General features: G+C 52.8%; 7 protein-coding genes across 7 annotated transcripts; 6 read left to right on the top strand and 1 right to left on the bottom strand.

Moving 5' to 3' along the window:
- The first annotated feature begins 667 nt into the window (after positions 1 to 667).
- On the top strand, positions 668 to 2,648 carry P152DRAFT_441467 (uncharacterized protein). The gene is made up of 3 exons (XM_033677703.1): positions 668 to 1,483; positions 1,542 to 1,653; positions 1,703 to 2,648. Exons 1-3 carry the CDS (start codon positions 1,032 to 1,034, stop codon positions 2,399 to 2,401), a joined length of 1,263 nt encoding a protein of 420 aa, XP_033531259.1. The 5' UTR covers positions 668 to 1,031; the 3' UTR covers positions 2,402 to 2,648.
- A 169-nt stretch (positions 2,649 to 2,817) lies between these two features.
- Positions 2,818 to 7,752, top strand: P152DRAFT_484487 (vacuolar protein sorting/targeting protein 10). The gene is made up of 4 exons (XM_033682008.1): positions 2,818 to 3,366; positions 3,420 to 6,270; positions 6,319 to 6,506; positions 6,554 to 7,752. The coding sequence occupies exons 1-4, from the start codon at positions 2,917 to 2,919 to the stop codon at positions 7,427 to 7,429; spliced, it is 4,365 nt and encodes a 1,454-aa protein (XP_033531258.1). The 5' UTR covers positions 2,818 to 2,916; the 3' UTR covers positions 7,430 to 7,752.
- Positions 7,753 to 11,332: 3,580 nt separating this feature from the next.
- Positions 11,333 to 13,883, top strand: P152DRAFT_451823 (uncharacterized protein; the record flags this gene model as incomplete). The annotated part of the gene is made up of 3 exons (XM_033678254.1): positions 11,333 to 11,406; positions 11,750 to 11,868; positions 12,130 to 13,883. The coding sequence occupies 3 exons, from the start codon at positions 11,333 to 11,335 to the stop codon at positions 13,881 to 13,883; spliced, it is 1,947 nt and encodes a 648-aa protein (XP_033531257.1).
- Positions 13,884 to 15,425: 1,542 nt separating this feature from the next.
- On the top strand, positions 15,426 to 17,578 carry P152DRAFT_155040 (acid protease). The gene is made up of 2 exons (XM_033673959.1): positions 15,426 to 16,028; positions 16,079 to 17,578. Exons 1-2 carry the CDS (start codon positions 15,730 to 15,732, stop codon positions 17,292 to 17,294), a joined length of 1,515 nt encoding a protein of 504 aa, XP_033531256.1. The 5' UTR covers positions 15,426 to 15,729; the 3' UTR covers positions 17,295 to 17,578.
- P152DRAFT_461314 (uncharacterized protein) lies at positions 17,566 to 19,783 on the top strand. Its single transcript, XM_033680097.1, has one exon. It carries the CDS (start codon positions 17,691 to 17,693, stop codon positions 19,674 to 19,676), a length of 1,986 nt encoding a protein of 661 aa, XP_033531255.1. The 5' UTR covers positions 17,566 to 17,690; the 3' UTR covers positions 19,677 to 19,783.
- Positions 19,784 to 20,328: 545 nt separating this feature from the next.
- Positions 20,329 to 21,382, top strand: P152DRAFT_155043 (uncharacterized protein). The gene is made up of 4 exons (XM_033673960.1): positions 20,329 to 20,574; positions 20,634 to 20,734; positions 20,793 to 20,888; positions 20,946 to 21,382. The coding sequence occupies exons 1-4, from the start codon at positions 20,434 to 20,436 to the stop codon at positions 21,025 to 21,027; spliced, it is 420 nt and encodes a 139-aa protein (XP_033531254.1). The 5' UTR covers positions 20,329 to 20,433; the 3' UTR covers positions 21,028 to 21,382.
- Positions 21,383 to 21,455: 73 nt separating this feature from the next.
- Positions 21,456 to 23,577, bottom strand: P152DRAFT_468276 (WD40 repeat-like protein; the record flags this gene model as incomplete). Its single annotated transcript, XM_033680815.1, has 6 exons — positions 21,456 to 21,507; positions 21,562 to 21,706; positions 21,769 to 22,252; positions 22,303 to 22,712; positions 22,762 to 22,859; positions 22,913 to 23,577. The coding sequence occupies 6 exons, from the start codon at positions 23,575 to 23,577 to the stop codon at positions 21,456 to 21,458; spliced, it is 1,854 nt and encodes a 617-aa protein (XP_033531253.1).
- Between the last annotated feature and the right edge of the window lie 390 nt (positions 23,578 to 23,967).

The following is a 23,967-nucleotide window of genomic DNA, read 5'->3' as shown; positions in this document are numbered from 1 at the left end:
ACTCAAAATGTCTAAAACCGGCTTGCATCAGATCAGTTGCATGATCCACATGATATTGTACGTCTGGTTTCCGATGACAACAGACTAGTTAGTACGATGCAATAAAAAAAATTAATAAAATACACTTAGGGCCGCCTGCTTTTGCTCTCATCTCTCCAACTTGCACGTTCTATGGTATACCAACGTCACGCTCCCATTCTGTGTGCCTTTCCGCCACCACATACCGTCCAAGGGGTCCTTCTCACGGTGGTACTACAATGTTTACACCCAATTCGATCACTATCAAGTATCATTGTCTCTTAAAGTCTTAATTCCCCTGGCGACTTCCCACGGAAAGATATTCAGGAGTTGTTATCTCAAAGCTTTCGTGCGGTGGATGCCACCCTACCCAAGCCGGTTACCTCCCTCCCATTTCTTATGGCCTATTCGGACCAAGGGTATTCGCCATGGAGGACTTCCTTGGAGATGGCGATTCGATGGGAAGATATCTGAGGTAGGTGAAACTGAAATAGGGTAGCAACATATGAGATTCTATAATTACATGTGTGACGTCACATATCGCGCCTCACGCGACTCCATCTCATCGTTGATGGAAAGGAATATAATATTTAACAATCATGTTGAACTTATATTGCAGCAGCATCCGCATAATCTGGTAGGATGTATCCTACGGTCTACTCCCTGTTGGTGGCTGCTGACGCTGTAAGAAGTGGTCAGCTGGACTCTCCAACTAGACAATATGTCTATGAATTCTCGAAGGAGGGTGATATCACTGCAGGTATCAAGTATCAGCTTCTCCATGGATTCCCAGTTCCCAACGAACGGGCTGAGAAGCTTCAGATATATCAATCCTTGTCCTCAAGGTGCAATTTCCTTTAACGGATGGTGACATCCGTAGTAGGAGAGCACGAGTTGATATATTTGAGAGCCGGTTCCCCGACTACCATAAAGACCGGAATCGTTCCACGTGCTCAAGACCGTATGTCCTCCTGACCGGTTTCCAAGACCAAAATTCGCTGCGTCCTCCGAACATGCCCATCTCCTTTACACCGTCTCAAACAGGCCGACCCGGCGAGGCAGACCTGCCCTTCACAGGAAACCCCTTCAAGCTGCTATGGAAGGACCTTCTACTGTGTTTTCACCATATTAATACCATCCCGGGGATTATTCGCCCATGGAACCCTTTCACAAGCCATGAATCGGACGAGTTGCACCTCTCACTGGTGAACATAAAATGTATTGTGATCCATGGAATCCTCATCGTCCTCCAAACGAGCTTCCTTGTTTCCGTTCCGGTTCTAGTGTTCACTCTGTTCCCTGCGGTTTGGGTGATCACATATATTCTTGGGTTTGTGGCCCTGAACACCGCGATATGCAGACTGTTGAATGGGACGGAGCGCACCCTGCAATCGTCGAAGACAATCCAGGAGAAGGCCGCCCATCAGAAAGAGTATTGGATATACCTCAACGGCGTCTCGGTCGGGTATGCACACTGTTATGATATGCAGCTGGCCGAAAAGAGCTAACGCCTCGCCTACCAGACGCGATTGGATTCAGGCCAACATCAACCGTTTATCCATGACCTTCCGCCGCCCAGTTGTGGGAGTACATAACCCGACGGCAGGCATCGTGTTCGACATGATTGAATGCCTAGTAAGTCCCTGTCAGTCAATGTTCAGTTCCGACGTGCTCACTTGACCAGATCCAACGGAACTTTTGCTACGCCACCGCAGACGTGCGCAACGCGCACAGCCGTATCAAAGAGGCCTTGCTAGACCGGAGCTATGAAAAGATCATCTTCATTCTGCATAGCCAGGGGGGGATTATGGGTGGTCTCATCATCGACTGGCTCCTGGACGAGCTTCCCCATGACTGCTTGAACCGACTCGAGGTATACACTTTCGGGAACGCGGCGAACCACTTCAATAACCCACTCCGAGGCGAAGGGAGCGAGGGGGGTCCGAACGGACGGAAGGCCATCAAAGCCATTCGCCATGTGGAGCACTACGCCAACGAGGGCGAGTTCGTGGCGAACTTCGGGGTGCTGCACTTCTTCTGGAACAAAAACCGCTTCATGGGCCGGCTATTTCGCAGCTCGAATAGCGGCCATTTGCTCAACCAGCATTACCTCGCGGAGTGCTTCCCGCTCGACGAGAACGATCGCGTGTTGGAATCAAACCCGTTCATGGATATGGTTGTAGAGCACGCCGGTGAAGCAGAGGAAAGAGAACACTTTACGACCGAATTGCAATCTAGAGGAGGAGATGAAGTAGAAGAACCTGTCGTTGCGGACGTCAATAGTCCTCTCAGTCCAACGCATACGGCGACACTACACACTCATAGAGTGAAGGATTTCAGTCGGCTGTGGCTCTATCGAAACGGAAGGTCGCCGACATCTTAACCATCTTGAAGCTGGTGCCTTGTACAGAGAATAAAATGGGACAAGCAGAAGAACATTTCTCAACTCTGGAGGACGAGATGGGATCGATTTCACCTGCTTAGTAGTATGGAGTTTTCTGGGGCCGCAAGTTAGGGGTCATCTCCGAGTGTCTACTGGAAAGGACACAGAGCTGAATTCCAACAATGTCCATTGTTTATGGACAGTAGGAATTGTAATAATTACCGATCCTAATCTTAAAGCTGTAGATGGCAACTCTGATGTCGATTGCTTGAACAAATTATTGATAACTTCATACTCCGTAATGGTGATCATGACTGACGTAGCACGTGCTAAATACGAAGTAGCTTCGTGTCCAGTCCGCCGTCCGGTCAGCACCAGAGCAGGGGTGCTGCGGCTCACTACTGTGTCTCCATGACCGCGAATCGCCGCGTATTCCTCGATGCTCCCATGCATGTGCTTTTATTTCCAAGGCTGAAGCTCGTCGTCTCAATGCCATCTGGCAACTTCACCACACCATGCGAATACCGCGATTCCTCCCACTGGCAGCCCTCCTGCTGGCCACTGGAGTGCTGTCCGATTCCAAGGAGCCTGGCATTACCGACCAGAAGTTCGACGAGCGGCCTGCCGACTTGTTCTACTTCGACGATTCCGAGACCATCCTGACCATCGAGCGCAGACGTGGCGTCATCCACCGGACGAAGGATGCCGGCGAGAAGTGGGAGGTCGTGGACGATATCCCGACGGGAGAACCCTTTGCTGTCCTTGGACATCCGTATGATAAGACCCTCGCCGTTGCATTGGGAAAGCGGAAAAAGCATTGGATAACGAGAGATCGGGGTGAGACGTGGAAGCAGTTCACGTCGTCCAAATCACCCAGTCTGGCCAATCCACTCTCGTTTCATGGTAGCGATAGCAATCGGATACTGTTCCACGCGGCCGAGCCATGCCCGCATTGTTTGGGCGAAGTATGGGTATCACGCTTCCGCAACTGGCGCATTTGCTAACGACGTTGCCCTAGACGTTTTATACCCTCGATGGATTCAAGACGGACATGGAGCCTCTGACTGGCGACCGGAAAACATGCGTATGGGCGAAGTCGACGCCCCTGTTCACATCCGGCGATGAAGAGCTGGATAAGAAGCTCGTCTACTGCATCGTGAAGGGGAAATACTCCGACCGATCGGAGGACCTCCGGCTTCTATCATCGGAGGACTACTTTGAAAGCGCCAAGGAGGTGAGCATCTCCGAGGAAGGGCGTCCGGTCGCTGGGATGGCGAACCTGGCGCCCGTCAAAGGGTTCTTGGTCGCAGCCGCGAAGAGCGGAGGAACGAAGGAGCTGGCGCTTTACGTGTCCCCGAACGCGAAAGTCTGGCATCGAGCACAATTCGGCGACCATCGCATCGAAGAAGACGCATACACCGTCCTCGAATCGACCAATTATAGCGTTCAGGTGGACGTCATGAGCGATAGGGGTAGCGAAATGGGCTCGCTCTTTACTTCCAATTCCGAAGGACGACACTTCACGCGCAACATCGTTCACACCAACCGTGACGAGCTAGGGTACGTCGATTTCGAAAAGATGGGCGGTGGCATACAAGGCATCGTGCTTGTGAACGTTGTGGACAACTGGAAGGAGGTCGAGGAATCCTGGCTGGCGGATAAGAAGATCGTGTCGAAGATCAGCTTCGACGATGGGAGGACGTTCCATGATTTAAGAGCTGGAGACAAGAAGCTACACCTCCACTCGGTCACTGACCAGAGAAATTCGGGGAGGGTCTTCTCCAGTCCGGCGCCTGGAATCGTTCTCGGAGTCGGCAACACCGGCGATTTCCTCCGCGAATATCAGGAAGGGGATGTTTGGGTATCCGACGACGCAGGTCTCACCTGGAGGCACGCTCTCGAGGAAGCTCACATGTACGAAATGGGCGATGCAGGGGCAGTGCTCGTTGCTGTCTATGACGAGGGTCCGACGGACGAGATCAAGTATTCGCTGAACCATGGAAAGGATTGGAAGACCGTCAGCCTTGGTAAGAAGGTCAGGGCTCGGGATTTGACCACGATTCCGGATTCCACGAGTTTGAAATTCACCCTGGTTGCCACCATCGGAGGCGGTTCCAACATGGAACATCATGTCTTTTGCATCGACTTCACGGATCTCCACGAGCGCAAATGCAAAGACAAGGACTTCGAGGACTGGTTTGCTCGCGTTGATGAAGAAGGGGAACCCACTTGCGTAATGGGCCACAAACAATGGTTCCGTCGCAGGAAGGCAGACGCCGATTGCTTCGTCGATGAAGAGTTCAAGGATCCACTGCCCCAAAATGAGCCTTGCGAATGCACGGATGCCGACTACGAATGCGATTTCGGATTCGACCGAGAAGGCGACGAGTGCAAACCTATCCAGGCACTCGAGCCTGCTCCCGGAGAATGCAAGAATGAGGATGATACATTCACGGGAAGCTCCGGGTGGCGATTGATTCCTGGGAATGATTGCAACCAGAAAGGGGAGGGAAAGGATAAGAAGGTTGAACGTCCTTGCAAAGAGACCCTCAAACCCGCTCCATCCGGCAAGATTACTGCCACCTATACGGAGTTCCGAGGCAAGAACTTCCGGGAGCACTATTACCTGGAGCGCAAAGATAAGAAAGTGTCGGGAGACGAAACTATCGTTATGTCCACAAACGAGAGAGTTGTATATGTCAGCCATGATCATGGAAAGACTTGGGATACGCCCATCGACGACGAAGTTGTGGCCATCTACCCGCATCAATACAATTCGGACACCGTCTATTTCATCACGCCATCGAAGAAAGTTTACTACAGTTACTCCCGCGCGAAGGAGGGCAGTATATCGACCTTCGAGGCTCCCGAGGCTCCGAACCATGAGCGACTGCAAATCCTTGGATTCCACAAGCACGAGCGGGATTGGATTTTGTGGATCGGCGGAGAGGGATGCCGTGGGAGTTCCAACAAAGACTGCCACTCGGTTGCTCACGTATCCACCAAAGGCGGCCGTGAGTGGGAACTTTTGATGCCGTATGTCCAAAAATGCCAGTTCATGTACATGGAGAAATGGCGCGAGCATGACCAGCTGGTGTACTGCGAGCAACACCTGAATGAGGACCCAAGCCAACCGTTGCAACTGATCTCCAGCGAGGATTGGTTCCAACACAAACAGGTCCTGCTGGACGATGTTATTGCCTTCGCAACCATGTCGGACTCCGAGTTCATCGTGGTGGCGGCCAGAGACGAAGACCACAAGTCGCTCAAAGTGGACGCATCCATCGACGGACATGTCTTCGCTCAAGCACATTTTCCACCGAACTTCCACGTCGAGCATCAGCAGGCATATACCGTCTTGGACAGCTCCACGCACGCAGTGTTCATGCACGTAACGGTGAACAATAACCCGGAGCAGGAATACGGCACTATTGTCAAGAGCAACAGCAATGGCACTGCCTATGTCCTGAGCTTGAATGAAGTCAACCGCAACCGAGAAGGCTACGTTGACTTCGAAAAGACCTCTCTCGAAGGTGTCGCAATCGTCAACGTCGTCGACAATGTGCAAGAAGTACTCCAGGGCGCCCGAAAGAAGAAGTCGACTTTAATCACGCATAACGATGGGGCAGACTGGGGCCCATTATCTGGACCGGATGGCCAGAAACTCCACCTCCATGGCTACACTGAACGGAAGGACCCTCGAGACACGTTCTCGTCAGCGTCTGGAATCGGCTTGCTCCTCGGCGTTGGAAATATTGGCGACGCTCTGGGAGACAAGTCTGACAGCAGCACCTATATCTCTACGGATGGTGGTCTGGGCTGGAATGAGGCAAAGAAAGGACCTCACATGTGGGAATTTGGCGATCAAGGTACGATGGTTCAGCCCACCAAACAAGACCCTGGCTAACTTGAGTTAGGCTCAATCATTGTGATCGTTCCTGAAGACAGTCCTACCAACGTTATTTACTACTCTCTTAACGAGGGCAAGGACTGGACCATGTACGAGTTTTACAAGTCCCCGATGAACGTCATGGACATCACCACCGTCCCGAGCGACAACTCCAGACAGTTCCTGCTATGGGCTACGGCAGCGAACGGCAAGCTCGTACGTTCCCTAGATATCCAAGTGATACTTTGCTGATTAATGGCCAGGCGACTATCAACATCGACTTCACAGGTTTGACAGACAGGGAATGCAACCTGGATCGGGAGAACATCGACGCTCCCGACAGCGACTACTACCTGTGGACCCCCAAGCACCCCCTCCAAGACAACGACTGCCTCTTCGGCCACATCGCCCAATACGTCCGCAAGAAGCCCGAAAGCAGCTGCTACAACGGCCCAGAAATCCCAACCCTGCACACCATCCAGCAAAACTGCACCTGCACGCGCCGCGACTTCGAATGCGCTTACAACTACGAGCGCCAAAAGGACGGCACCTGCAAGCTCGCCCCGGGCCTCCAGAAACTCGACCCCATGCAAATCTGCCGCGACGACCCCGCTGCATTCCAGTACTGGGACGTCACCGGCTACCGTCGCATCCCACTGTCGACGTGCCAGGGCGGCAAGGAGCTCGACCTCACGGGCGAATCGCACCCGTGCCCCGGCCACGAGGAAGAGTATTCCCGCCGCACGCGACTCGGCGGCATCGGGCTGTTCTTCGCCATCGTCGTCCCGTTCCTGGCGGCGGGGGGGATCGGGTACTATGTGTGGCGCACATGGGATTTCAGCCAGTTGGGTCGGATTCGGTTGGGCGATGGGAGCGGGAGCGCGGTGTGGGATAGCGACAAGCCGTGGATCGCGTGGCCGATCGCGGCGCTGTCGGGAATCGTGGCGGTGGTGGCAGCGGTGCCGTTGGTAGTAGGGTCACTGTATCGGAGCGTGATGCATATGTTTGGAAGGGGCTATGGGGGGCGGACGTATACGTCACGGAGCTCGTTTTCGAGGGGGAGGGGTGACTATGGTGTGGTGGATCCGATTGATGATGAGGGGGAGTTGCTGGGGGAGGATAGCGATGAGGAGGTGTGAGGGCGAAATCGTGTTGATACATTTGCCTATAAGGGGGCTACGATTTTTTTCTGCTTCCATGTAGTAAACTTGGACGAGTGTAAACAAATAGCATGTTCGTTGTTCTTTTGACGGGACCATTTGTCGGCGCTCTTGGCTGGATCGGTGGGGTTTATAGACTGTTCTATCTTATCGCATTAGGGTCACGTTTGCCATTAAAGGTTTGAGAGATTGGGTCATGATCTTGAGCATTGGATAAACAGTGGTCTCCTACTCTCCTTGAACGATTGCTGTGCAATCGAAGGGGCATCGGGGTGCGAATCGCGATAGACATGACCAATATCACTCGTCCACCAAACTATTCCTTGAATAAGAGTACCGCTCACCACACGATTCTGAACCTTTCGTATTCAAATTTTCTAGCCGGAGTCCCTTGCTTCATATCACTTATCCCCAAGCTCCCACTCTCCATTCCAACGGCCGTCCAACGAAATAAGACAGTAACGCGAACCTCGCCGCCCGAGTCAGTGATTCTAGTTTCTTGCCCAGTCCTCTGGTATTCGGTATGTCTTCGCCCCGGTAACACGGTCAAAGGAGGCCGATCAGGCGATCAGTTACCAGATCCAGAAGAGGAGTGGATCAATGACACGAAGCCTAGCCTGGAGCAGTTGGGAGTATCTGAATAATAAGCGATACGTAGTCTCTCGGATAGGGGAAACTGCTACCTGGCCCCTATTCTTCTGCGATATTAGCGTGTTGCCCCTCTAAACTCGCACGATCGCATCTCAATTCTCAATAGTCAATTCTCGTGCCTAAGAATCCGGCAGTGGAGCCGTGAACAGCTAAGACAGAAAATCGAGGTTTGCGGCTTGAACGGCTGTTGGGACTAGTGATTTACCCCCGTTGATGGCGTTCAGGCGGTTCAACTGCCATCTGAACCCAACCGCTTTCGGTCACCCATGAGCCCGATGCGAATAGCGTCGACTGCGTTGCCCAGCGCAAGTTTGTGATTCGGAGAGTTTCTTGGGTACCTAGATAATGTCAGTCTATCAGCGGCGAGAATTCGATGCGAGTAATGCCGATTGGGGTTTTAACTGAACGTTGAAATGCCCTTGCTGTCGTGATGTTGGGTCTTGTTGAAAATTTCAAGGGCTCCTCTTTATACGGAGTATACAGTCATCACTAGCTGGTAGCTAGGGACTATTAGCTATTACATAGTAGGTCTTAAAGGTTGAAGACGCTACAGGAACGGAGAAGATCGACTATCTAACCGTCACTAGTCTCATTACCATGGGCACGACACGACATTATTGCCAGCAAAGGAGCAAACTGCGATAGTAGGTAGATAATTACCGAAGAAACTAAGATACGAACGATTCAGGTCTACTCTAAAGCGTGCAGACCAAATCCGACGACCACGTCAAGCGGCGCATTGAGGATCTGTGTCCAAAATCCAGCTCGATATCCCAAGCCAAACCGTGAGTGGCACAACTGTTTTAAACGCGACCACGAGACATGTCGACTTGTAGATGTTCCCACTCGGAAGCTGGCTCCTGGAAGGAGTAGGTTGTACATTTGAGCAGCTTTAGGCCAGCAACAGGACGCGGAGGCGAATGAAGTATGGACGGATGGCAGGAATATGGCACGAACAACAGGGCATGTCCGGCGTAAGGATGGTGGTGCTGTGATGCAGACTTGGACGGCAGCCTGCATACCCAGAACGCTGAGGCTAGCGGAAATGTGGACGTTTGTTGGGTGTCTTTGCCTACTGAGTCACTGGCTCATGGCATGTTAGTTTATCGAATCAGTCTGTGTGATCTTGGATTCTTGGACGTTGGAACCGTTGGACAATTTGAAGTTTGAACGTCGTCAGCGTTATTGGCGTTCTCCCACGCGTGGCTGGCCGGGAACTCCCTTGCTTCGCGTGTTCTGCGTGGCTCCAGTGGCTCCAGTCCCGTGGCTCTTTCCCGTCGGACCAGCGTTCGTGCTAAGGCTTCAGCCCATCATTTGTTCTGTTTGGTAATCGGCGTTGGAAGTTGGAAATTGGGGATGTGTGATGGGTCAGGAACACGGGATTAATGGTAGGAACTAGGGACGGGAGAGGATGCAACAAAAAGACTTTTACCAACAGAAGGGAAGATACAGATTGCGGAATGCAGAGGCTGGCATTGACTGATTGCATCGCTCACCATTCCCCTGTAGCATCAGAATTCAAAGGTGGCAACTGGCAAGTGCCGACTCACAACTGCCATCGCCTCATCACTCATCAACTATGAGCTCGTACAGTCGTAATACGGCGTCCACTGGTCCTGCAAGTCATCCAATGACCAATCCGTATCATCCTCCTGCATCTGGGGCTCTCATTGGCATCGACCCGACGCAGAGTCTAGCGCCCATCACATTATTCCCCCTTGATCTGTGAATAGACTGTGATCAATGATCATCATAGTGACCAGCGATCACTAACACGGTGTTGCTTTTGGCTGTAAGATGTTCCACGGCCTTCTACTGGGCACTTGTTTCCTATCTGGCGTACTAGTGATGATTTATGGCAGCCACGCATCCAAACCGGAGAGTGATCTGCATATTCCTTTTCGATACGCGCCTGGAATCCTGGAGGAATCTTTGAAGGCATCCTGGACATTGCATGCATTCAAGGCACCCGAGCAGCCGAGAGAGAGGTCAGAGCGAGAGAAAGACTGGAGTCTGTCTGGAAGAAAAGACTGAGCCGCTCTGGTGGGGATGAATCAGTTTACAGTGATACCTTCGTGCTACCGTGGCAGTCCCTGTGTTCTCCCGTTCGTCCATCGAAGAGTTTCGAAATGAACTCTGGCTGCCTGAACACGAGAGAGATTCCAGAACGGTGTACAGAACAGAACAGAACAGAAACGGTGCAGCGGCACAGCCGGTGCCCTGAAGGATTTCATCCTGGGCTGTTCAGCCGTTCTCCAACAATTAATTGTCCTCCACGCTTCAGTGCTTGACGCCAGACATGAGACAAGGCAGGGGCAGCCGGGTAGCGCGGGGGAGGGCAGCCGGGGGCAGGGGCCAAGGGGCTCCACGGTCTGACAAGGAAGGCACGGGCAATTGCCAAGACCGGTGAAGTTCAGGCACATGGAGGGAGCCCCAGCCAATCAGAATGATGATACAGTACTGGTAACTGGTACATACCGGGAACTCCCTCTGCTGTAGCCCTAGATAGCCCCCCAGGCGGACATCACGACTCCCTATCAAATATAGTCGCTTGATGGTTGACATCGCTGTTATTTTTACATTGGTTGCAAACTCCGCTAATATACTGTATCATTCGAGGAAAGGGCCGACGAAAGGAGAAGAAGCTCACTTCAATTGCCCTTCTTCTCTTCATCTCATCTCATCTTCACTTCTGCACTCCTCTTTCACCACCTGCTAGATGCTTTGTCTCACCCTCACTTCCTCCCCGCCAGCTTCATCTCATGCACGAAGCCGTGTTTCCAATCCGGAGATTTCAATCCTGAGGTACCACTGCCCTGGGGTCCTTACACAGCAGCAAGCTCCCACCAGGCCACACCACGGAAGGGAGGAGGGGAATTCCCACCTACATGATCATCTGCCTGGCGAGACAAAAAGTCCAGCGAGCCAGTGACTGCCTGGGATCACTGCGATTGTTGTTCTTTGCGATCCGGTTCCAGTCAATTCCTCTCCGTTCTCTCGATCGATTTGCCATATTACTTACTGTTGCAGCGACAACAGCATATATTAATATCGGCTGGGTATTGCTCCAACAAACCATTTTGGACAACTTAATCATCGCACGACGCATGTCTACGCTTTGAGTACCTCCGTACCGGTACCTGCAGCTTCGATCCGCCTACTGCAGGAGTAAGCGAGTCGCAATTCAGTCCCTGCCGAAGCCCCGATCCCTTGATTGACCGCCTATCGATGATGGGACCCGACGATGCGATGGCCCAACCAGTCCTATCTGTTGATGAATACGGAGCGTTGCCGATTTCTATCAGGTATGTTTTCAACTCGTTGATCTTCTCGTTTCATTGCACCTTTGCCTATCATGTTGTTGGTTTGAAGGTCACTATTCCTGTCACGGTTTGGGATCATCAGGTGTGAGAGATCCCAGAGGGTTGACCCCCTGTCAAGTCTGCGTGTGATTTACAAGCCACCACACCATCTGTTGGACTTGGCCTGGTCGTTCATATGCGTTATTGCGTCCGGCAATCATGCACTTGCAATAAGAACTCATACCGCCCTCGGTCAGTCGGCCTACCTGCTACGATCCCATCCATGGTCCTGTGTATACTGTATATCAATCCCCATTGTTTTCTGCAGTAAGGCATTGATATACAGGGGTACCAGTCTGTGGTTCGTGGAATCACTGGAATGGATGCAGGTCCGCTACGACCGAGTTGCTTCATCGGCGCCTCGTGCATACTCTGGCGTGCTTGTCCTCACCGTCCTCGCTGCGAGTCTGCGACCTTCGTGCTTCATTCCTCGTCTCAATCTATTCGCGCCGCACGACACAATCAGACAATTTGTGCCTTACTACTAAACCCTCTCGCCCCTCCTGTTCACGCCGTCCTTCCGGTTGAGCGTGCTGCATAACGAGCCACCCTTTACTCCTACATTTATCTCCTTACTTCATCGCCGACGTTTATCGCCGAGACGTTACTTTTTTCACCCCTCATTCACCGTCACAAGCTGTCAGCATTTTTGCGACACCGTCGAAGGATCATCTGACGCTAACCTGGTCTCTCACCGCAGAAAAAAGTATTTCTCGTCGCTGGAGCGCCTGCGTATCGCAGAAAACCATGCTGCGTCGCAACTGCTCGTAGTTCCTGGCCGACCGACTCCCCTGGATCGAATCGATGTTTCCCCCCCATCCACCCGTCCTAGCACCGGTTATTCTTATCTCTCACACTCCGCCCAGCACTCCTCGGGTCGAGTGCGTAAAGGTCGACATCATTCGCGCCGGCGGTCCGTATCAGTTGGGAACGACCGCGTTATTACCAGGGCCGACGCCGAACGCTATCTGGCGCTGCCAGAGAAATTGAAACGGGCACAATTCTCGAAAGAGGAGCAATACTTGCTTGAAGGTTGTTGCACGTCAATACTTTTGGAGAAGTTGGACGGAAATATTTCCGATCAAGCCTCGGGAACATTGACGGCCGTTTCATTAATTTCCTTGGACTACCAACAACACGATCAGCGGGAGGACTCGATCATTGGACCGAGCCGGGACGGAAGCACAAAGATGGCTCGCGATAGCTTTCAAGACCACGAGCCAGTAGACCGCTCGATGCCGTCGACACACGCGCGGAAGTACTCCCTGAGACGCAACTTTTCGATATCAACAACCAACCCGACCGGACGAACCTCGACTTCATCTGCCCCCTCCGCCCTACCATCGCCCTTATTCACGGCCTTCCCCTCTCATCGTCGATCGAGAAACAATTCTCTCATCGTTCCCCCTCTCGAATTCGTCACCACCCCTCAAGGATGTGACGCAACAGCACTCCACTATCAAGATCCCGAGGCCCGCATGAAGCTCCGCCAATATCTTGCCTCCCCCCAAAAGTTCGACGAAGCCATCGAGTTTGGCTTTCCTGCGTCTGCAGCAAACAACGAAAACACTGGCCGACATTCGACGGAGCCCACCCGCATATCAACCTCGCATTCACGGCAACGCCGGATACTCTCCGCTGCCAATGATGCACAAACCTTCCTTCGCAACGACGATTTCTCCTTCCTCGACAATTCCGATATCCTTTCTGATGACAGCGGTTCAATGGTGTACCACGATCGCTCCACTGCCGCGACTACACCGGCCGCCGACCTCGACTCCGCATCAGACTCCGACAGCGCTCCTGCCTCTCCAGTCACCCCTAACGATACCCACCCACTCTCCAGTCACCCCTCAAACCCCGAAGTCGACACCGACACCATCGCCAATGTCCACGCCTTCGTCGATCGCGTCACCGCCTCCAAATTCGCCAACATCCACGAAGATATCCTCCCGCCTTTCACAGTCAACCTCTCCGTCGCGCCCGCGCCACTGCTCACCTCCCCTTCTCCAAAAACCAGTGCTGGCGCCCGCTCCGAACGCGACATGTGGGACGAAGCCCTCTCCCCTGGAGGCCGCGAGATGACGTTGCGGATGACACTCACGCGACCGGACCTGCGGGCCGACGAAGAGACCATCTACGGCTGGCACGACGGCAAAAGCCGCGGCAAGCGGTCGGGCAGCATCTCCTACGGTTTAACCACCTTGTCCACGTCCGGTGCGGCGGCGATCTTTGGAAGCACCGCGAATCGACAATCGAAACCGTACGATCCGTTGGCTCTGGAGGCTCTCCCTCAGTTCACCGACGACGCGACAGGGGAGCATGGTGCCTTTGCGGTCAAGCCGCCGAAGAGCGAGGGGGGGCTTATGCGGAGGATGCTTCGACGGGTAGCGGGATCGAAGGGGATCGCGACGGGGTGATCGGTTTCATGATCTGGAGCACCCTTCCATCTGGGCTTTTCAGCACCACTCTTTCTCTGATACACCACCACTTTTTGGCATTTTTCGCGGTTCATATCTGCTAGGTTAGCGGGCGTTTGGATTGTTCTCTCGGTGTTTTCCGATTCCAGGCAATACGGCCGCCGGGGCATCCACACCGGGAAGCGAGCGGGTTGCGTTGTTTCCTCGGGTTCAGGATACCTGTTTTTTATATATCACTTGTTGGATCGGGACGTATTTCCGTTCGATTTTGGGAATTTGGTGAACGATCTAGGTGTGTACGATTGCATCTCGTGTACGTACGGCTGGAGAAGGCGGTCGTGAGCGTTGATGAGATGGCTGTTGAGCAATCTTCGAATAGCGACGAGAATATATACATTCGGCAATCCGTGTTCAGAAGATATTAGATATATGTTGGAAGTCTTGATGAGTGGAATCGCCCGAGCCTAGGGTGTAAATGGTCGTAGGCGGATGTTTAGTGTGGAAGAAGCATGTATATTGCGGTTGACCTATCCTCTACGCCCGCATCTTACCACCCTCATCCAATGTCACTGCCCACAAGTCTTATCCACGAGGTCTCCCCTCAAACTTCCTGATCTCTGGCCCATCGTCATACTCTACAGACCGCACCGAACTGTTTTCTAAGGGATCGCGAAGGGGAACGGCAAATCTCAGTGGTGATACAGCGCTCTTTGTCAAGGCCGACTTTCGCAGTACCTGCTCTCTCTCGTGAGTGAGTCTCGTTCGCTCCCTCTCCTATGGTAGCCTTGTTCGTCCGTCGCCTTGTTTGGTGAGTGGACCCTGGGACGGTGTTGGATTTGGGACAGGAATCAGGGCACCACTAAGGCACTACCGTTCTATGTATGCGCTTCATGTTCATCAATACATAAGACAATGGTTGGATGGCAGTTGCCGATTCACAGCTCGAGACCGGAATGAGGTAACGATGCACTGTGTACAACGGTTATAATATGTTGGAAAGTTCTGTTGGAGAGGGTCTTGGACGACGATCTGGTTGGCTGGCTTCTCCGGTTTAGTGGCGTTCTTTTTTTAGACGTCGCCCTGGTCGTCTCCACTCGTGTTTCGACATCCGCCGAACGTCAACTTCGACGATGCTGGATTTTAGAAGGAGTATTGATTATTATTTGCTAGATTATGATTGCTTTCTATGCTTATACCCAGTTGGGTTCAGTTTACGAATAGCTTCATCTCGATGTTGAATTAACAGCAGATCACCAGCGACCATTGACGCAATATCTATATGGTTGGACATTAGCATCGAGAATGAATTAAGCGCCAGGGACCTTTCTAATGTCCCGCAGCTTCACGACGCGCCTATAACCCTAGCACGGCAGATCTCCTCTCATATTCCCGTCCAATCCTGTCCGAATCCGACAATGTTTCTTGCACCACGTGCCCCGACCCGGTTCTAAGAATGCCGCTGGCTTCCTCGCCGCGATGCTGCCTTCCGGGGCGAGCTCCTCGTCCACCCGGTCTCAGAAGTCCTTCGGCGCTTATTCGCTGACCAATCTGGTTCAAGAGCCATTGCGTCGGTGTCTAAGGTGGCGGGGTGGAGGACTCCGTGCGAAGTGCGGGAGGACCTTAGACGAAACAGTCGGGTTCTATATGCGGGTGGGTGGGTTGTCGGTTCTAAGAATATCGACCAGCTTTCTTGGAGGGAAGCATATCACCACTTGATGCCGACGTACGCGTTACTTTGGAATCTACTGATCAATGTTGTCTCATCTTGGTTTTTCGTTCTCCAGAGTCGTCATTTTTCTTATGCGTTTCTGAAATCTCTCTCCAGTTCCTTTTCGTTCAATTTATTATGGCGGGTTTAAAGAAGGCTGTGCCTTTCACATTGCTGATTGCTTCAACTGTCCTTGCTTTTGACTGCTCCAAACCGCCTATCTACGTGGATATCCACAAGCGTGCTGTCCGCGGGACGAACATCCTCCAGTATGGGTCGTTCATAGGGTTCGGGACGCCATCACAGAACCAGAGCCTCTTCCCATCATTACGGCAGAACGAAACTTCAGTTGCCTCCGGCGACTTCTGCGGGAGAAGTCAGCTGCGGAATTGCGAAGGCGAGACTCATGGCACCTTTGATGCGTCGTTCTCGAGATCGTAAGTGGAGCCTGAAGAAGTCGGACAGTCCGGACACTGATCCCCTACAGATGGATAGAAGACAAGACATATCGTTCGCTAGACAGTTCTCAGCTGTCTAACGCCAGCACGTTTGGGACCGATTCTGGCCATCTATATACCCACTTTTTCGAAACCAATCCTGCTACCGTGAACACCGTGGACAATTTTTCACTGGAGGTGGTATCATCCAGTTCGTCAAACCCTGGTGTAATCGGGTTCGGAGCGGCGTCGACTCTGCTGCAGAAGATATACGCTGCCGGTCTGATCGCTGGGAGGACTTATTCATTATACATTGGCGCCGGCATGGACCGGGCTGGTGGCGTCGTGAACGGCTCGAACACATTCGGCGGATTCGACAGCGGTCGGTTTACCGGTCCTGTATTCACCAACCAGATTGACACTTCATCAGCGGACCCCCTTGCGGTCACGGTGACGGATATCATCCTCGACGACCCAACTGGGCTGACGCGCAACGTGTCCCTGATGGATTCGGTGCGATTCCCTAATATTAGCAGCGTGGCTCAGGGGTTCACGGCTCGGATCACCACGGACCAATATCCCATGACATTTCCTCCACAGATCACAGAGAATTTCATGTCCCTTCTCACGGCAGTTGAGACGGACCCTAACGAGGTGCCGGATCACTCATTACGGATCACCAAATCATTTGCCGGCACGATGACCATTGTTCTGTCTGATGGCTTCCGGGTGACTCTTCCACCGGAGATGGTTTCCAACTCTACCGGACTCTCTCCAGTGGCGTCGGGAAACTTCAACTGGAACGGTAGCCCAATGGAAGAAAACATCTTTTACCTTGGCGCTTCATGGCTTAGCCAAGTCTACCTGATGATCGACTATGAAGCCTACAACTTCCACCTCGCTCAAGCCGTCGTGGAAAACAAATACGTGATGCCGACAACCTGGTGCCCGAAGTCCATCCCCGTCGCAAAGTCTGCTGAGTCGGAATCCGACTTTGGAGCAAACGGACTCGTTGGCGCGGTTCTCGGAGGGGTAATAGGTGGCATTGCCTTCATTGCTTGCTGCGTCATTGGCATCCTCTATCTCCTGCGATATCGAACGGTGAAGAAGATGGAAAGACTCGAGGCAGAGGAGGGGATGAAGAAGCGGCAATATCAGGACATGGAAGACGGGAGTTCGAGTGACGGATCTGTTAAAGGACCTTCAAGAGACCACTCTACAGAAAGGATACATCCACGGGGCGTGTTTGGCGCTTGGCGAAAATAGTTTGGGGTTTGGCTAATGGATCGAGGATTTGAGGATGGAGTATTTCGGAGTTCAAGGAGGAAGATATCCGATCGCATAGCTCCAAATAATTTACATATTTTGGTTAATATTTCTTTGATGCCCTGATGGTCTCTTCGCTTGAGCAAGTTGTTCCACTGAGACAGGGATTCATGCCTTGTTGCCTTATGGTCCTTCCTGTTCCAGTTCTAGTTCCTGTTCCAGTTCCGTTCCTGTTCCAGTTCCTGTTCCAGTTCCGGTTCACTGTCAGAATCCTGTCCATCAGATCTGTTCCGTTCAAAATCTTTTCCAACACAAATAATTCTCAATTCAATTCAACCCTTCCATTGAGATACGGGTTTCTTAGACAAAAGACGCTCAATGTCAGAGTAACCAATCATGGGGCCAGAGAAACCGTTGCCAATTTCTGATGTATTTTCAGGTCCTAATGAATTTTCCGAGTCCTTATTAGAATTTTTGACGACCTCTGAACTTCTTGAGCGATTCTGCGGAGGCATCCATGTCCTCGATTTCTTTACTCGAAGTCCAAGCCTTTATGAGACGGCGATTCCACAGGAATGGCGAGAGTGGTTTCACGACATTCAGATCGCGGACATCCTGGACTTTCTGATGCGGGAAGATCTCCAAAAGTTCAACGGTGACGATGACTCAGGAGGGTTCGCATGGCGAGGGAGGCCGTTCCCTCCGCAAAGTCTGCTGGACTATGTGGGAACTGTGAGGATGCACCTGATGCGGCGTGACTTTAACCCACCGCAAAAAGAAGTCAAGCTCTCTCGCCCCGTTGCCTCGGGGATGAAAGTGAAAAAGGTCCACGAGGTGCAGAACTTTGCGCAATACGTCGAGAGGCTGACGGGTGACATCGCTGAATATACAGGGCAGCCGATCACTCATCTGGTCGATTTTGGGTCGGGGCAGAATTATTTAGGAAGAGCATTGGCAAGCGAGCCGTACAACAGGGATATCATTGCGATTGAGACTAGGCCACATAACATCGAAGGTGCAAAGACGCTCGATGTGCTCGCAAAGTTGGTCGAGAGACCCAGAACCATGCGGAACAAGAAGCTCTGGCTACTGGAGCAGCGAGGAGTTCAATCTGGAAAGCGACGGAATCCGAAGACCACAGGAGGTCAGGAGAAGACGGACGATCGGATGCCCAAAGAGGATGGAGAATGCACTCTCTGCGAGGATGGGAGGATGGTGTCAGCTGCACCAAATGCCACACCAGACACGCCGTTGGAGGCAATACCAGCTGACGCGAAAGGCACCGTTCAGTATATCAATCATTGGGTGGTGAATGGATCATTAGGTCCAATCATGCCACAAATAGGCTCGAAATCACAAACTCCGCCTTCTCTTCTAACCATATCCCTCCACTCCTGCGGCAACCTCCTGCACCATGCGCTCCGTACGGTTACCGCCAATCCTGAAGTCCGCGCCGTAGCACTAATCGGCTGCTGCTACAATCTCATGACCGAGCGTCTTGGGAAAGGGATGACGTACAAGCATCCTAGTCTGCGGATTCCCGATGCAGTGAAACGAATGGAGCGAGAAGCGAGCGCGAAGGACGAGATGGGATTCCCGATGAGCGAGCGGATGTGTAGCTACCAATATTCGAAGAAGAAGAAGAAGCATGGCCTAGATGGCGTCGACGGAGACCTAGAGGAAGAAGAGGAGGGAATTCGGCTCAACATCACCGCGCGGATGATGGCCGTCCAAGCACCGCAGAACTGGGGACCGAAAGACAGCGACTCTTTCTTCACTCGACACTTCTACCGATCCGTGCTCCAGCGCATTTTCCTTGACATCGGCGTCATAGATACGTGCCGCAAAGCCTCTGCCCGGCCCCAATCCCCGGAGACGCCAATAGTCCGAGCCGTCAGTCCCGCCGGCGGCAGCGATACCGCCGGCCAACCTATCATCATCGGCGGGCTTCGCAAATCGTGCTACAGCAACTTCCTCAGTTACGTCCGCGGCGCCCAGGCGAAGATGGAGGCGATGGCAATGTCGAATGGCGTCCCTGAGGAGGTTCACCCAGAAGATGGGGTCAATCCCAGGACTGGAAGGCCCATTGCTGACACATCGCAATACCCTCCTGTACCGTATGCGAAGATCGCAGCGGCGCTAGGATTGATCGCGGATGAGGAGATTGAGGACTACCACCAACGATATCTACCGCGGAAGCATGAATTGAGCATCGCGTGGAGTTTGATGGCGTATAGTGCTGGGGTGGTTGAGTCGGCGATTGTGCTGGATAGGTGGTTGTGGTTGAAGGAACAGGACGAGATCAAGGAGGCTTGGGTGGAGCCGGTTTTTGACTATGGGATGAGTCCAAGGAACCTTTGCATCGTTGGAGTTAAGAGATGAGCTGCCTTTTAAGCCACAGCTGTTACTATATATTGTCGTTCGATTTTGTCAACCCCGTTGCACAGCCGACGGACAAGTCAAGTTGGACTTCAAGAAACATACCAGGGACAATTGCAATATGTACTGAACCAGTTCGTATTACGAATTCGCTGAGCCTCGCTTGTCACTCGTCGAAAGATTCTAAAACTAGATTCAAAGACGGCTACCCATAGACTGGACGGTGACAGGAGAGTGTCAACAGCCGGCGCCAGAGCACCGACACATCGGATGCAAATAAGCTGAATCTCCGTCCTGTGGATACGGTATTAGACACGATTATAAAAACCACGACGATGTGAATTCAAAAGGCCGCGGTCTCATCAGCGAATTTATCTGTCATCAATCGCTTTATTTAGTCCTCTTTTGGGTGATCTGCACCTGGAACACACAAGGGGTAAGTAAGGTTCCTGTACATATATCGGTGTATTTCTCTTCCAAACGCCGACATCTCGACCATTTCAAGATGCTCCCCAACGCCATTATCCACGCGTCTACAAGTACCTGCATAGGGCGCGTTGGTCGGCGAATTGCTATCACCGCCCGACCCGACTCAGGATGGCTTTCATTCGCATATATAAACCGCCATTATCACACGGCTAAGCATGCCAATCAGCCAGCACACCACACTCCCCCCTTCGACATCCCATCATCACCAGAGTCGCTACTTTCCACGATCTAGGTTCATTTCGAGAAGCATCCAGCTATAATAACAAGAAGAATGTCGACCTCAGTACCCGAAACTATGTCAGGCAGCTGTGACTGTGGCGCTGTCAAGGTCACCGTGACCGATGTTCCAATCGGTGTAAACATGTGTTTCTGCAGCCATTGCCGCATCAACAGTGGGGGGTCGAGCCAGGTGGTAAGTCCAACGATACGCGGATTCCTGCATTGGCAACCGTTGCTAATAATTTGATGTAGGCAGTCCTCTATACGTCCGAGCAGGTCAAGATCGAGGATCCGGATTCCGTGCGGAAGGGGTATACGATGGAGGACACGATGAGTGGGAACCCGAAGACGAAGTAAGTTCATGGGACGATTGCCAACTCGAGGCGGCCCGGCGTTAATTGGATTTCGCAGAATATTCTGTGGGACATGCGGGTGTCACGTCTATTCGGAGGGCGGACCAAAGGAAGGGCGGATGTACGGTATCAGGGGACCGATTCTGGATCGGACGTAAGTCGCGCGCTGAGCACCGTTCTATTGGAGGGGCTACTAATCGGAATGGAATAGGCTCGAGACTTTGAAGCCAACCCTGCAGGAGGTATTTGAGCACAAACGACCAAGCTTCATGGGGTCGATCAAGTCGGAGTAGGTCAGATTCGGCATGTTTGGGTTGTTGACGGATGATGGCTGTTGTTGTTATTTCGAAGGGAGGGTCGGATCATCCATCTTAGTCGATTATGGGATACACCATTTCCAGACAAATGGACTACATTATCAAAGACTATCATGGGGCTCATGAATGGAGCGATAAAATATTATTGCTGTCTCCCCGCTCCTAGAACCGCCGGGATATCTACGAATTGACCGCGTTCTGTCCGCAAACCACACACCTTCTGCAAGTGAACAGCTGAAACCCTCGGTTGTCCCATAAATGACCATGTGTCCAATCCAATACGCGTGCGAAGGTGATATCAAAGCGCCAGTCTATCATGCAAGTACCAGGGATGGGAAATGCTCAGAATGCCGACGAAACAGGCTTGAGTGAAGGGGAATCTTGGATCGAAGGATGTAGAAAACTTAGGTGCCGAAGCCGTTGGAGTGCGTGGAGTTCGTGCCCGGAATTGACCATCTGTGTATTCGTAAGACGATTTGTTGATGAAATGGGAGATGGGAAGCCACTTACATTCGTACCACCTTATCGTCTCCGGCCGATGCGAATAGGTGTGGGTTGGTCGGATGCCAGACCACGGAATTAACACATGCAGGTTGATGGGCCTCTAGTGTCTCGACCAACTGGCCGTTAGTTCTCCAAATGAGTACCCGTGAATCTAAGTAACACACAGTTAGCCTAGGTGACTTCATTGGATCTGCAGAGGAGGGCCCATGATACCTTCACTGCCGCTGACCACAAAGTTCTCATTGGCTCCCCCAAACGCACTCCGGATCATAAATTTGGACTGCTTATGCCCGTAAAACCCCTGCACCACCTCCCCCGTGTCGATGACCATCAGATTTATCGTATCGTCGTTCATGCTCACCAGCATATGCTGCGAGTCCTGGCTGATGTTCACTGACGTCAGCTTGTAGTCGCTCTGGTTCCAGTCGCAGATCTTCTTGCGGCTGGCGAAATCGTAGACCTGGATCCGCATCTCGAGGAGGACCACGAGGCGTTGGCCGTCCGGGGAGAGGCTGAGATCGTAGACGCGGAAGTTGTCTTCCGTCCACATGTGGAGGCGCTCGCCTTGCAGGTTCCAGACGCAGAGGGCGCAGTCGGTGTCTTGAGCGCCGGTTACGAAGGTCTCCCCATCGGGGGCCCAGGCGGCGGCCGTGACGGCGTAGGTGAAACGGTCAAGGTTGATGAGGGTGTTACCGGTCTGGAAGAAATCAGATTGGCCACCTTGGCTGGCATGATCGGGTGACTTACTCTTGAGTCCCAGACTCTAGCGGTGTTGTCCGTCTCTCTTGCACAGGAGATTATTTTCCTGTCATCGGGACTCCAAGCCAAGTAGCATACTCCTGCATCGTGCTCAGTGTACGTCAGCAGAGTATGCCAAGTGGCCGTCTCGTATATGATGACCGTTTTGTCTTGGCTTGCTGTGGCTAATCGTGTCCCGTCATTGGAGAAGGCAAGGAACCAAACCTCATCCGAATGATGTGATAGCGTTGTGACGGTGTTTAGGGGCATGTCTTCGCGCTCACACATATGATCCAGATATAGCGAGGGCGATTCGGCGGTATTGTGGTACAAGCACTTGTCAATCCAGCCGCTCTTGACTTCGCCCAGCAGAATGGCTAGACGATGGTCTGGGATCATTTGGCTTGGCGATATTGATTCTGCTCCATTGTTAGGGACAATACAAAAGAGAGGGTATACAGGACTTACTCGACAGTTCTGACAGGAGCAGTTTTCTTGATTGCCCGTTTGTTCCATCCCACTGTGCTTGACGCCTCACATCCTCGGCCGATTTGCACATCATAAGACTAGATGAGTCGTCAGCAACCCGAACGTTAGTTTTTTGAGTGATCTGCGGTACCTGGATAATGAATGTAACCTTGCCATGTCTTGATGTAATGGAGTGAGCTCGTTGCGAAGGACCATCAGCGCAGCACTGATATCCCTCGACTCCAACAGCTCCAGATACTTCTGCTGCCGCATCCAGAACATCATCTCACACCGATTTACCCCTTCCCCCAACGTCAATCCGTTCGACGGCCCTGGAGAGTTCCAGGGATGCGATCTTCTCCCCTCCTCGCTCTGCAGTCTTGATCCCCACGCCATCTTCCCGCCCCCTTCCGTGTCTCCTGCAGAATTGCCAAACAAATATGTCTCTGCATCTCCCCACTGCCCGCTCAAGACTGCCCTCCGGAATTTCGCCACCGTCGGCGCCTCCAGCTCATACCCGCTCTCCTTCACTAGTTGGTTCGCCGCCCCCGGATACCCTAAGTCCGACAGGCTCTGGATCAAGATCCTCGTCACCTCCTCCCGATCGTGACCATGCCACTGGGCCGGCAGCGGCTTCGCGATGGTCGGCGAGCTATTCCCGTTGGTGTACTCGGCGGAACCGTTGCTGTCGGTCCGGGGGTGACCTTTCCCATTGGTGAACTTGGCGGCGGCGGAGCTGCGGACCGGGGAGAGGCTCTTCTGGAGCGGGAAGGAAGGCGATTGGGCTCGTCGGGCGGCGTCGGAGTCGAGATGCATCTCACCGTCTTCGGAGGCTCCGGCCGCCGCTGCGTCTGCTCGCCGGCGCTTGTGGGTAGAGCGGGAGGACCGGCCTCTGTCGTGCGGGGAATTGGGGAGCGAGAGGAGGTCGGGGGAGGATGAGCGACGGCGGCGTTTGGGACGGGTCGTTGGAGAGGTCGAGGAACCGGGTTCGGAGGGAGGGGGTTGGGTAGAAGAGGTGGGAGGTGGTGGTGGGATGGACGAGAGGGAGGCGGACGTCTGTGGAGGAGAAGGGTCGGGGTGGTCGGAGGCGGATGGGGCAGAAGGGTTTGGATGGCGTTGATCGGCCAGATCGATGGATCTCTGGACGGTCCCGAGCCGTGGGAAAGAAGCTGAATGTCGCTGGGAGTAAGCTGATCAGTATTGATC

The sequence above is a fragment of the Eremomyces bilateralis genome (assembly GCF_010015585.1).
Source record: "Eremomyces bilateralis CBS 781.70 unplaced genomic scaffold P152scaffold_23, whole genome shotgun sequence".
NCBI lineage: Eukaryota > Fungi > Ascomycota > Dothideomycetes > Eremomycetales > Eremomycetaceae > Eremomyces > Eremomyces bilateralis.
Note: the sequence above shows the minus strand (reverse complement) of the source record. Positions and strands in the feature narration are given on the sequence as shown.

Coding starts and splice junctions, on each gene's coding strand:
- P152DRAFT_461314 (XM_033680097.1), top strand. CDS start 17,691: ATGGGGCCAGAGAAACCGTTGCCAATTTCTGATGTATTTTCAGGTCCT.
- P152DRAFT_155043 (XM_033673960.1), top strand. CDS start 20,434: ATGTCGACCTCAGTACCCGAAACTATGTCAGGCAGCTGTGACTGTGGC. Junction 20,735..20,792: donor AGTGGGAACCCGAAGACGAA/GTAAGTTCATGG, acceptor TGGATTTCGCAG/AATATTCTGTGGGACATGCG. Junction 20,889..20,945: donor GGACCGATTCTGGATCGGAC/GTAAGTCGCGCG, acceptor GGAATGGAATAG/GCTCGAGACTTTGAAGCCAA.
- P152DRAFT_441467 (XM_033677703.1), top strand. CDS start 1,032: ATGCCCATCTCCTTTACACCGTCTCAAACAGGCCGACCCGGCGAGGCA. Junction 1,484..1,541: donor CTCAACGGCGTCTCGGTCGG/GTATGCACACTG, acceptor CTCGCCTACCAG/ACGCGATTGGATTCAGGCCA. Junction 1,654..1,702: donor TCGACATGATTGAATGCCTA/GTAAGTCCCTGT, acceptor TCACTTGACCAG/ATCCAACGGAACTTTTGCTA.
- P152DRAFT_484487 (XM_033682008.1), top strand. CDS start 2,917: ATGCGAATACCGCGATTCCTCCCACTGGCAGCCCTCCTGCTGGCCACT. Junction 3,367..3,419: donor GCCCGCATTGTTTGGGCGAA/GTATGGGTATCA, acceptor ACGTTGCCCTAG/ACGTTTTATACCCTCGATGG. Junction 6,507..6,553: donor CGGCAGCGAACGGCAAGCTC/GTACGTTCCCTA, acceptor ATTAATGGCCAG/GCGACTATCAACATCGACTT.
- P152DRAFT_155040 (XM_033673959.1), top strand. CDS start 15,730: ATGGCGGGTTTAAAGAAGGCTGTGCCTTTCACATTGCTGATTGCTTCA. Junction 16,029..16,078: donor GATGCGTCGTTCTCGAGATC/GTAAGTGGAGCC, acceptor GATCCCCTACAG/ATGGATAGAAGACAAGACAT.